We start from the raw sequence: 13,227 nt of genomic DNA on the forward strand, positions 1-13,227 counted from the left end.
TATTTGACAACTGAATTAAAGAAGAATGTATTTCTTTCCGCTCTTCCACAAGGTTCCACGTATTGGCAGACATCCATGGCTTGATTTTGTTATTTTGAAAGCCTAACACCGCTTCACTGACTTCAGTAAACGCACTTTTGACCGCGTTCCAATTTTGTTCTACGTCAAGTTGTTCGTTATGCAGCAGTACATCTCTGGCGGTAATTTCCTTTTCAAAGATTTCACGAGTATTAGGGTCGTTTAGCCTCGCTGAGTCAAAAAGTCTTGAGGCACTTTTCAGTGTTGACTTTTGTGCTGCTAATTTTAGACGCACTTCACATGTTAGGAGCTGATGGTCACTGTCCATATCTGCGCCACGTTTAACTCGCACATCTAAGAGGGATCGTCTCCATCTTCTGCTAATTGTAATGTGATCTATCTGATTTTTTGTGAGACCATCTGGTGACGTCCAAGTTGTTTGGTGGATCCTCTTGTGTGGGAAGACCGTACCGCCTATGATTAACTCGTTTTCGGAGCAAAAGTCAGAGAAACGCTCACCGTTTTTATTTTGTGAGCCTAAGCCATGCCTGCCCATATATAATTCTTTACCCGTATTGTCACTGCCAACTTTTGCATTTAAGTCCCCTATTACCATCAAAATGTCTTGGCGCTTAATTTTACTAATGGTTGTATTGAGAAGGTCGTAGAATTTATCCTTTTCGCAGTCGTTAGCTTTTTCAGTAGGAGCATAAACTTGCACAATAGATAGATTGCGTGCTTTGGTCCTAAATCTTGCTGTTATGATTCTTTCCGATATTGGTTGCCACTCAATGAGGCATTTCTGGGCATAGTCAGAAAGTAAAAAGCCGACCCCTTTATCGTGATTGTCATCTTCATTTGGGTTACCGGAATATAGGAAAGTGCTCCGATTGCATTTCACCTCGCCGAAACAGTTCCATCTTGCCTCGCTAATACCCAGTATATCGATGTTATATTCGCTCATGTAGGTCTCAAGTTGTTCCAAACGACCTGGTCTAAAAAGTGTCCTGACATTCCAGCAGCATATTCGTATCCTTGATTTCAAGCCAATTTTCGTCGTTTTTGATCGGTCCGTTATTTCTGTTGAGGTTTCGGTAATTAAAATGATTTCAGATAAGCGGGTAATTGGCCCACTGTATCCTAGACCTCTGGTGGGGCTGCCACCTTCGAGTTCTGAGGCCACACTCCGTTTCATATCGGGTATCGTCCCTGTCAAGATGGATCGGTTTTGAGGCGCCGATTACTCGCCTTTCGCCCGCGGTCCTTAGCATCTGCAATCTGAGCGTGGGTGGTGAGCGTGCTATGCACGGTCGCAGAAGGTCCCAGAGGGTACGACGAGGACGTGGACACGTCGGACTGGCTAGCATCTGCAATTCTTGACTACTACACCACCATAGTATTGCAGCGAGCATCTGGGCATTTTATAGAAATTGGCAGTCTTGACCCTGCACAACCTCACCCAGGCTCTTCTACTAACTTACCCTCCATGGGTACCTCCTACAGGATTAACGTGTCCTAACTAGGAGACACAGGAATTTTATTATCTGAATCCATGGAAGTAATAAGTACAAGAGTGGACCGGTGTAAAAACCGTGGAAGAAATATTTAAACTGGCCAAGAGTAGAGAGCGCTGCAAAGAGCCGACTGCCAACCTCCAATGATGGAGAGGCACTTTAAGAAGAAGAATAAGTACAGTACTTATTACTTCCATGTCTGAATCATATACCTACATAATAGGTAAGTACTAACAGACAACGTCATTAATTGGTACCGTGTGTTAAATTTTATGGCTTCTCGTTCTAGAGGCATTTTAGCCGCCGCTTACATCATAGAGATAATTCTGTTTACGATATACTTAGATTATCTTGTTATGTAACACTCATGTGTAGGTATTATTAGGTAATTGAGTTGGGAGTTTGGGACACCTTATCTGTGCACCCTGGTCAGCGACTGACGTTATTCCGACTGGTTAATCCTTTCACCCTTTTTACCAATTATCCTAAAGTCTAATTTTTAATCTCAGATACCTACTAAATTGACAGATTCCAAACGGTTCATCAACAGTCGATTGTCCCGCCAGTAGAACGATACGTCACTTAATCGTGGGACAATCGACTGTTGATGAACCGTTCAGGCCCTGTAGCACGGGGCGCTATTAAGACGTGACAAGAGTTCTCCGTCGCGCTCGCTCTTGAAGCTGCGCGATTTGAGTGAGCGCGATGCAAACCCCGTACTAGCCGTTCAGAATCTGTCAATTAAGTGCCAATTTCTCCATTGTCGGTTACTTATCTAACCGACAGGGATTGATTTATAAATTAAACGTCATCTACATATAAAATTCATGACAGATGTGTCAAAAGTTAACCACTACTCCCTGGTTATGCTCTAACCGAGAATGGATAAATTAGCACTTAGTATTTTAGATTAAAAAACAGACTTTAGAAGCACTTTTATTTATAGTGTCTGGTTTTTAAGATCATCATCAGTAGAAGGCCAGGTTAACCTAATAGGTAATTAGGTAGGTAAAGTGGAGTGACGTCAAATAGAGTTAAATAGGTCAGAAATACGTCATAGTCATAACATAACAATTAAGTAAATATACTTAATTTATTAATTTCCTAAATATTTACACCTCTACTTAAATAGTTTTTTGTAATTTAAGTAGGTACCTACATATCTTATCTAAATTCCGGTCTCATTAGCGATATCTTTATTAATACTTATACCTACCTAACTAATTACATTACAATAGTATTTGAAATATTAAGGTATACTTAAGTACCTACCTAGTTATAGATTATTTTTAAATTCTACATAGTGATTCCAATTGAGATCTACCGAAGAAGATTCAGAAAACATAACTCTACATATTTGTATTACTGTCGTTACTCCTTCCTGCTCCCACCTATGAAACAACCGCCATTTTAAAATTGTTTCTTTATTCACGGGTGTTATATTCTTACCTCAACTAGCAGTCTCTACCCACCTTTTTACTCGTGGTTGGAGGTAGGAGGGCATCAGGCATCAGATAAATTCTTAGCAGTTTATTATCGCCGGCATGCACCCGCCCACGCGTATTTAAGTGTAGGAGATAATAATAGGTGAAGTATGCGATAAGAACATTGTGGGCTTGCACGAGTCAAATCAATGAACGTAGGTATCTACCTAGATATTTTTATACTAATAGAGCATCAGCGAAGGTAGGTGGTAGCTCAGTCGGGTAAGCGCCCGCTTCTCACGCAAGAGATGCGGGTTCGAATCCCGGCGCTGACATGTACCAATGAGTTCTTTTAACTTAAGTACAATGTATACCATCGCTCTTATGGTGAAGGAAAACATCGTGAGGAAACCTGCATATCTAGATTTAGCACGTCTAGATATGTGAACCCACCAACCCGCAGTGGACCAGCGTGGTGGGAAATGGTCCAAGCTTAGGAAGGCAGTTTAGACCTTGGGGACATGCACAAAGGTTCCACTCGAGAGAGCCAGGTGCAGGTACTTACACCCCCACAGAGAATAGGAATAGGAATAGGATAGAGCATCAGCGAAGCTACATAAATATATTATACCTACTGGCGCTAGCTTCTAAAGTCAGAGATGCGGATTCGAATCCTGCCGCTGAAATTAATGTACCAGAGTAAAATGTATTCTATATAGTCCATATATTTTGATTTTTCAATGATCAGATAAATGTTATCTGAGGAATTTATTTGTTGCTGTCACTGTCTATACAAGCATTCAGTCGCGACAGCATCGGAATTATTCATCAGATAACGTTTTCCCTCAGGCACAAAAATGGCAGTCTTATACCTTGTTTCATGGGGAAAGACATCTTACAGAACCCTTATTACATTCGAAAAAGGGTATAGTTTTTGTTTGTATCAGATGACTTTCCCCGTGAAATGGAATATAGGTCTCTCTAGTCTGGCTGTCAAAGGGTTACGATACCCGTTTTAAACTACGTAATATATTTATAGAGACCGGTAATTCCCGACGACTTTTCATAAACTACAGGCGCTATAGGTACCTTCAGTCAGATCTTTCAAAGGGTTAATACAATACCTACCTATCTTAACCTGTCTCCCTCCACCTCCACAGCCCCCAAGCCGCCCACCGGACCGAAGCCCCCGACGCGGCCGGCGTCCTCGGGGCACATCCGAGCAGAGCCCCTGGTGTCCTGCCAGGTGCTGCACCAGCCGCCCCAAGCTGACATGGACGTGGTGTTCGTGCATGGGCTTTACGGTGAGTTTTAGAGGGAGCCACTGAAGACGACTTAGATTAACGATATACTTACAAACAACATGGTGACACAAACAAGAGCAAAGCAAAAACTGACCGCATTTATAACAACCATTGTACGGATGAATAAAGTCACAAATCTTCTAACTAAACTACTTATTCGGAATAAGAGCTCAGTGAAATAGAAATTGGATGTTATTTGTCGAAACGTTTCTTTTTCCTTGACACTACATCTCGTTCGTACTTAGGCCCGGGTCTCCTATTTACGCCGTAGGTCGAGTCCAGCGTCACGCCGTAGGCCGCGTCACGATGCTCACTATAGAAATGTACTGATGCGGTCTCCCTCACACGCCGACGTTGGCGCGTAGACATAATGAGCATTGTGACGCGGCCCACGGCGGTGACACTTGACGCGACCTACGGCGTAAATAGGAGACCCGGGCCTCAAATATCGTTGGTGCTGGTCCTGAAAACGAAGCTAGCGTCAATGCGCCTCGATCGTGTTGGAATCGGCAAGTAGATAGCATTGAATTAGGTCCTAATTGTCATTCAATGAGGTTACAACACAAACTCTTTGAACTATTGCTTGAATACATTAATCAGTGCGAGCCTAAAATAATAATATGTAAGTAATAGAGACATCTCCGCCGAAAAAACAATCTCCGATGGAGTTGAGTTCTCAAAAGGAGACCATAAAAAGGCAAGCGGAGCGTAGGACCCAGTTCTATTATAAGATTTGTGACATTATTCGTTAGTACAATGGTTTTCATTAGGTTGAACTTAAAATGGGACAGTTTTATGCTAGTTTTGAATGTGACACACCATCTTGTAAGTAATCGTTAATCTAATGCTCTGAAAGGTGTCAGGTTTCTATGCTCTCTCCTATGTTTTTAAAAACAGTAATAACTATTACGTTAAAGAAAGGATAAAGTTATTAATAAATATAGAATGTTAGACGTAGCAGAATTCTACTGTTTACCGGAAAGCATAGCGTGTTTGTAAAACTGCGGATCAAAAGCCGGCCGTTGCATATTCATAAACATTCAACAAAACTGTAGGTTACTGCGAATGTCTACTGAAAACATAGGTTTTATTCCATATACCTAAGTTTTTTCACTACCTACATATAGGTTGAACTTAAGTATGGTTATGACTAGAGATGCCACGAATATTCGGTATACGGCCTATTCGGCCAGTTTTTTCAGTATTCGGTATTCGGCCGAATAGTAAGTAGTATTCGGCCGAATACCGAACACTTAAAAAAGTATCAAATATCATATAAAACTGAACAAAAAAAGCAATTTATTCGAAACATTTACCTTACTATCGAACAATAATTAATAGCGAAAACAAGAATACAACATCAGTATTTTTAATATTTAAAATTAATTAAAATTGGGGTGAATAAAGACTAGTTTTTCGTCATTTCTTCGTAAGAGAACTCTCTCAGAGGTATTTTTTAACAAAATATATAAGGTTTAGCCACTGTTTCGAGTTGTTTAACCATTAGTTGTATGGATCTGCCGTACGATTAAAACGAGTACTCTTAAAATAAAACTACAACTCAAATGAATTATACTCGATCACCCGCCGAATATTCGGAATTCGGCTGAGAGCGCCGGCCGAATATTCGGTATTCGGCCAAATCACTATTCTTGGCAACTCTAGTTATGACTAGCGACGACGCAATGAACAAATTAAAATTAAATAATACTTAGGTTTATTGTACTGTATTTTCACATACACCGTATTTTGCTCCCATTTGGAGTTAGCGCAATATTTTGTTCCCTACTGAACATGATAAAGACGACCGAATGGCGTAGTGGTTAGTGACCCTGACTGCTGAGCCGATGGTCCCGGGTTCGATTCCCGGCTGAGGCAGATATTTGTTCAAACACAGATATTTGTTCTGGGGTCTTGGATGTGCCCGTAAAATGGCAATAGGCCCGCCCCCTATTACATTGGGGCGAAAAGTGGGTGCAGCAATGCACCTCTGCCTACCCCGCAAGGGAGTACATTAGTACAAGGCGTGAGTGCGTGTGTGTATAATGATAACATGCTGGATCGCTTATTAAATAGGTACTTATAGAAAACGTAATAAATCACTTTCCAAACACGCCGCTATTTACTAAGTATACTCTTGCTTGAGTAGTAACACACAGAAGAATAAATTAAAATATATTAACTATTTTAATAGCACGTGAAAAGTATGTGAGTAAAATATAAGTAGGTACGAATTTACAGAGCTGCCCGAAAGAAAAATACTTGTTTTTACGAGTGTATAGGCACTTGAAAAAAGTATTTTTTCAAAAGCAGTCATCACAAGTGTTATTACCTCTGGAAGTTTGTACTGCTAAATTGAACATACCTACTAGAACAAATACAGGTTGTCGCAAAACTGGTATAGGTGCCTAGGTAGCTGAAAGTCAGTCACCCGACCCAGCTGACGATTCTGACCCCTCACATCTCCATTTTTCCCTGTATACTTATTTCTCAGCATAGATTCAAACCCTGTCAGTCTTCTTGTCTTCATTAAACCAGAGATGCGTCTGTCATTCATTCTCCTTACGAGTTCACCCAAACGCCCAATAGTTCTGACAAAAAAACGTATTTATTTTAAGCGCTTGCGCAACGCTTGACAATGTCTCTGCTTTGTATTCAACGTGGCGACGTCACCCAGCATTGTTATTTGAAGTGGAGTAGCGAATTGGACTAAACAGCAGTGTTTATTCACTCATTAATGATAAGGAAATGGGACAGATAATCACGTTGGCAGGCAGACTTTATGTACCTAAATAATATAAGTAACATCCATATATCGCTAAAAAAACACTATTTCCCCGACTGCCGAAGGAGGAGGGTAATATTTTTGATGGTCTTCATTCAAGATAGGAGTATGCCCTAACCTCGGATGTCACACACACTGGTTGGAGTATATAGAAGTTAATTAACAACTGGTTAGAGACTGCGTTTTAATAAACATTAGATGAGTTTGCCAACCACCGAACCACTGTCAATTGTTTGACAGTAAAATCGTTGATATTGCATGATACATGGGGGAAAACTGTTCACTTCTAATCTACCTCTAAATGCGTAATAAAATATATATATCCCCTCTATTCCAATTTAGACAAAGACAATAAACCTTACCTACCGGCTATACTAACTTATGTATTTTTTTCTGTTTCAGGGTCTTTGGAGAACACATGGCGGCAAGGAGACTGGAGGTCAAAATACAAGATTGGACCAAACAAAGTACCTCTAAAGCGATCTTCTTCCATTCCCACCCCCTGCATTTGTGAAGGATGTACGGTCAAAGACAGAATCTGTCTAAGAGACGAAAATGACAGCATCATCAATGTAAATCCGAAAGCGAAGAGGAGCGTTAGCAATATAGAATTCAGAGAAAGTAACGAGAATTTTTCGAAAGCAAATGAAAGACAATACTTTATTGACCAAGTCAAAACTGTAGTGCCAAACGACGAAATGTTTATGACTGAGAAATTCTATAACAACACATTATTGAATCAAGTCAACATAGTCGACAACTATGAAATGCAGGCGAAATTCGTAAGGGATCTTTTCAAATGTGAAAATATGTGTGATAGTGATATGAAATTTATCTGTGATGAAATGAATCATAACATTGTTGATAAGGATAATGTAGAAAATGGTTCTAAGAGTATAGAATTAGATCGTCAAGATAAACACGATTCTAATGTAGAATATATGTGTGAATGTGGAGAAAGTGGTAGGGACTGTGAAGTGGGCTGCGGTTGTATTTGTGACAAGTGTTATTCGCCGTGTTGGCCCAAAGACTGGTTGCAAGTGGACTTTCCTAATGCGAGAATCATTTCAATAAATTACACGAGCGATCCGTACTTGTGGCGACCCCTGTGGGTGAAGGAGTGCAAACGGTAAGTTCTAATTAAGTATGTAATTAGAGACTGTAATTTAAAGGTATTTCCTTGTTTAAAAAAAGTCGTGTATAATGGACCTATCGTCAAAAACCACCCATTCTGTTAGAATACTTCTCATTCTCACCTGATGTTTTTTTCGACTTTCAGTCTCCGACTCCACGAGAGAGCTGAACAGATGACCAGGCAGCTGTTGGACCTTGGCGTGGGACGGAAGCCGGTGGTCTGGGTCGGACATTCCAAAGGCGGCTTGTTCATCAAGCAGATTTACTGTGAAGGTATGTACGGTGGCCTGCGCCTAAAAGTATACAGGCGGAGTTTTTAAAATAGCGATGTTCCTGATGATGAAGGGACCAGCTACATCTGTTTTAAATCCGGGGACGTGTTGTGTGTCATGGTACAGTGGTGTTTATGTGGATGTGCTTGAGCAGCATGTGAGCTTGAGATCACTATTTTAAAAACTCCGCCTGTATACTTTTAGGCGCAGGCCACCGTACGTCTAATTTCTACTAAAGAACCGATAACCGATAAGCGGTAGCTCAAATGGAGACCACGAACATACGTAGCATGTGACTCTAAACTAGACTACTCAGCCTGAAAACCAGAAACAATAAAACTTAGATATAAAAAGTACATGGTATCCTTGCGCTTATCAAGAGTGAAACTGGATTTTGGATTTTATATGGGTATAATTAGACATGTTTAATCACTATTCTAATTTAACCTATCTAAATAAAATATAATAATATGTATGAACTATTATGGAAAGTCATAACGATAATTTCTTTTTCAGCTTACGAAGAATATTTGAAAACAAAAGAAGGGAGGAATGTCGAACAGAATAATCAAGAAAGACAAACTATTGAATGTAATGAATGTCAAAACAAAACTGATTCCACCGATACAATACAAAATGTAGACATCGACGAGAATAGATTAAAAGAAACATATTTAAATCAATCTAAAAGAACTGATATTAAAATAGAAAATAAATTAAATGAAGGCGAAGATTATAGTGCAACTGAAACCAAAGACAACCGGATAAATAATAAAGATCTCGAAAACGATGAGTACAGCCCTGAAGCGAGAGCACACCTTTGGTCGAATAGTACAGGGTTTATGTTTTACTCAGTTCCACATAGAGGATCATCGCTGGCTGATATCAAAACCCCAATAACAGCTAGAAGTATCGAACTGTTGGAAATAAGTAAAGGTGATATGGATTGAAATTTATCAATTCTTAACATGGCATAGCCTTTCTTGTACAAGTATATCATCCAAATAAACTAACCCATTCTTATTCTCCATTCCAGACAACTCGCTGGTCCTGTCGCTGCACTCGCGCTGGCTCCGAGCCACCGAGCCAAAGGCGCCGCTGGTCCGCAGCCTCGTTGAGACCAACCGCACCCTCATGTCGGTTCTGTGGCTGAGGATAGTGAGCGTCGAATCTGCTGGTAAGCGTCATTCAGATCGTAATACCAAAATTATTGTATTTATAAGATAAGAACATAGAGCATGCAAATGAGTTAAAATGGGATTGGTTAGTAGTCAGTACCTTTTGTAAAAGTGGGTCAGATCTGCTGCCTTCAAACCACCGACACATTAGCAATTAACAATCCATAAGTGTCATTGCTTATCTGTCATACATCAGTAAGATACATACAAATTATGCCAGTTTTCTTGCTATGTGTGGTGGTGGTACGGCAGCAGGATCTTGTGTGAGCGTATCTGTATTTTCACTTACATCTCTTTGATTTACTTTCAGATGCTGGCATCGGAGCTCTATGCGGTATATCTGTGGATCACAGGGAGATCTGCAAGCCATCCAGTCGTTCCTGCATTCTCTACAAAGAACTCATTAACCTAATACACGCATCTGTCGACAGGTGGCGTTGTAACTCATTTCACTCGAAATGAAAAACGGGAGTTTTCAGAATGAGACAAAACATCAGTAATCGATCTGTATACAGTGCAATAAGAAGTTGGAAAAGATTTTTAAATTCCTATATTATACATAGTATTTGTTTGAAAAAATTAAGGGTTTGATCAAGGAACTAAATTTAATATTATTGTGTACTCTTGACAGTATTGCCGTCATAAGAAATATTAACTAGAATCGATGCTAAAAAGGCTGTGTTAGTAATACTTTTTTGGCACTGAAACTGACAAAATGATAAGAATTATAGTTTTAATAGTCTGTGTTGCCGACACGACACGCTAAGAAGTCAAAAGAATTAACATTGATACTTATACGATAAGAAAGAAAACATTTAAAATGAAATCATTATTGTGTAAGTTATTCAACCGTTTCAATGTATACAAAATATATTTTTTATATATATGTATTTAAACCCGGTTTATAAGATAGACCTCATCTTACTACTTTATTACTGTTGATAATATTTAATATTTACCAAAGGATATCTTAGATATTGCTAGTTAGACATAAGCTTGCGTTTTTGCCATAAATATTAAATACTGAATATACAGGTGAGTCTTTCGTAGGTGCATATCCGGAAGTATTTTACAGAGCTCTTCATTCTGAACTAGATACTTTGTTATAATGACCTTGGGATATAACGAAAAAAAAAAGATGCTTCCCCATACAAAAATTGGTTGTTTACGTGACACTGTGTATGGGGAGTAGATCATATATTTTTTTCGGTAATATCCCAAGGTCATCATAACAAAAGTTGTTCAGAATGTAAAGCTCTGTTATATACTTTCGGATGTGCACCTATGAAAGACTCACCTGTATTGTCGACCAATAGAAATACTGATCCTGTATATACTGCAATTTATTTAGTTTTAAGAAGACATTTATATGCTTAAGATAATTTTAATTTACGTATCAATAAAATTATGTGCCAATTTTAACTGAGAAGTATAATTTTGTTTCTATATTCAATCCTTTATTACACTCACGAGCAAAGAAACAGTTCCTCTTATAAAATGCAAACACCCAATAGCCCCAATCTTTTATAAACATTAAAAAAAACAAAAAAAAAACACGCACTCACGCCTGGTACTAATGTACTCCCTAGCGGGGTAGGCGCATTGCTGCACCCACTTTTCGCCAGAGTGTTATGTTAGTCCCAATGTAATAGGGGGCGGGCCTATTGCCATTTTACGGGCACATCCAAGACCCGAGAACAAATATCTGTGTTTAAACAAATATCTGCCCCAGCCAGGAATCGAACCCGGGACCATCGGCTCAGTAGTCAGGATCACTAACCACTACGCCATTCGGTCGTCAAAACGGTGTATAAACATTTAATGGAAAATTTTAACAAAATATTTACGTATTTAGTTGGTAATATTCTGATGCACCGTCACCGTCATGTACATAAATATTTCAGAAGGCGCCATTACTTAAGTTAGTTTTTATCGTTTAGGAGTAATTTGGCGATTTTTTCAATGGAACTTTTTCATTGCCCGTCAGTGTAGTAGCTTAAGTTCTGTGATTGGTTAGGTAGGTAGGTATATGCATTTTAAATATTAAGGTATTCGATTTTTTAAGGATCTGGTCATTTTAAGTTCTATCTCGTAAAAGGTCTTAAGTATAAAGTTTAGAGGTTAAGTAAACGCGAGTCAGTTGAATTAGTTTTTGGTATAATTTCAAACAATACCTAATCTTAATCTAAGTGAAATTAATAATACCATTTAAGAAATACGAACATTAAGAATTAGATGCTTGAATCGACAGTTACAAATAAACCAGCATTAAACGAGTTTATCGACGTCGATTCATCTTCTAGTTAATTTACATTTTCATAAATGGGAAATATGTGCATAGCAGAAACATTGTATCTAGAATCAACATTTTTATAATTAAGTTTTAGTAATTTAAGGACACGTTTCTCACTTGACTAAATCCTAACTAACCTCAGCATAAACTTAGTCCTTTTCAGAAATAATTCAACCAATCGCAGGACTGAATTCCATACTTAAGTTGTTGTTAACATCACATTCACAAGTGAAATAATGGGCATACGCAATTAAAATTGAGATCTTCTAATACAACACTTGACAGAAATCTGACCATATTAAAGTTAAACTTAATCAAAGTAACTTTGGATTCTTAGAACTAAATATACATAGTATGTGAGTGTTATCCCAAAAGGAGCACAGTAAGTAATGTACATTCAGCCATGCAGATATCTGTCCCCTTGCTTTACGCATTTGAATGAAATTAATATAATATACGGCTTACAATATCAGAACAAGTTTATATGCTAGCATTTGTCTGTATGCTTGCGAAGAATAGTGATAGGGGTCGCTTCACAGCATAGTAAACCTAAATTGAATCAGGCGGGGGGTCACATATCTGCGGAGCTCATAGAATATAACATTTTCAAATTAAATTAAGCAATATTACTTAGTGCATTACACGTAAAATCAATGGTAACATCATTTAAAATAACTAACATGCTTACAAGACTGAGCATAATGTGAAAGGAAATATGTATTCGAGATTCGAAGACATAAAAATTCACCAACATTATAATGATTTTAAAATTGTGGCAGTACTTTAAGCCTCAATAATCCGGACACCTCGCTAATCCGCCTAGGTTATATATATTTGCCTATCCGGATTAGCAAGGCTCTAGAGTAGAGATGCCACGAATATTCGGCTACTATTCGGTATTCGGCCTATTCGGCCAGTTTTTTCAGTATTCGGTATTCGGCCGAATAGTAAGTAGTATTCGGCCGAATACCGAATACTTAAAAAGCAGCAAATATCTAACAAAGGGGAATAAAAAACAATTTAATCGTAACATTTAACTATCAAACACTCATTAATTGCGAAAACCTGAATACATCATGAAACATCAGTATTTTTTATATTTAAAATTAATTAAAGGCATATTGTGATGAATAAAGACAAGTTTTTCGGCATTTGTTCGTAAGAGACGATTGCGCTTTTTTCATAAAATATACAATACCTGTTACTGAGACACAGGTATTTTTTAACATAATATTTATGGTTCGGCTACTGATTCGAGTTCGTTGACCACCCGTTGTACGGATCTGCCGTAAGATTAAGAAGAAC

The 13,227-nt window shown here is 38.6% G+C and overlaps 1 protein-coding gene across 1 annotated transcript in view; it reads left to right on the plus strand.

Annotated features, from left to right (window-relative positions):
• LOC105388217 overlaps positions 1 to 10,408 on the plus strand; it is a 30,280-nt gene extending 19,872 nt beyond the window's left edge. The window contains exons 4-9 of the mRNA XM_048629933.1: positions 4,117 to 4,260; positions 7,448 to 8,174; positions 8,325 to 8,452; positions 8,968 to 9,387; positions 9,488 to 9,628; positions 9,940 to 10,408. Of these exons, the coding sequence (XP_048485890.1) occupies positions 4,117 to 4,260; positions 7,448 to 8,174; positions 8,325 to 8,452; positions 8,968 to 9,387; positions 9,488 to 9,628; positions 9,940 to 10,091 (1,712 nt within the window). The 3' untranslated portion in view covers positions 10,092 to 10,408. The remainder of the gene's footprint in view (positions 1 to 4,116; positions 4,261 to 7,447; positions 8,175 to 8,324; positions 8,453 to 8,967; positions 9,388 to 9,487; positions 9,629 to 9,939) is intronic.
• Positions 10,409 to 13,227: the final 2,819 nt, after the last annotated feature.

The sequence above is a fragment of the Plutella xylostella genome, chromosome 24 (assembly GCF_932276165.1).
Source record: "Plutella xylostella chromosome 24, ilPluXylo3.1, whole genome shotgun sequence".
Lineage (NCBI taxonomy): Eukaryota > Metazoa > Arthropoda > Insecta > Lepidoptera > Plutellidae > Plutella > Plutella xylostella.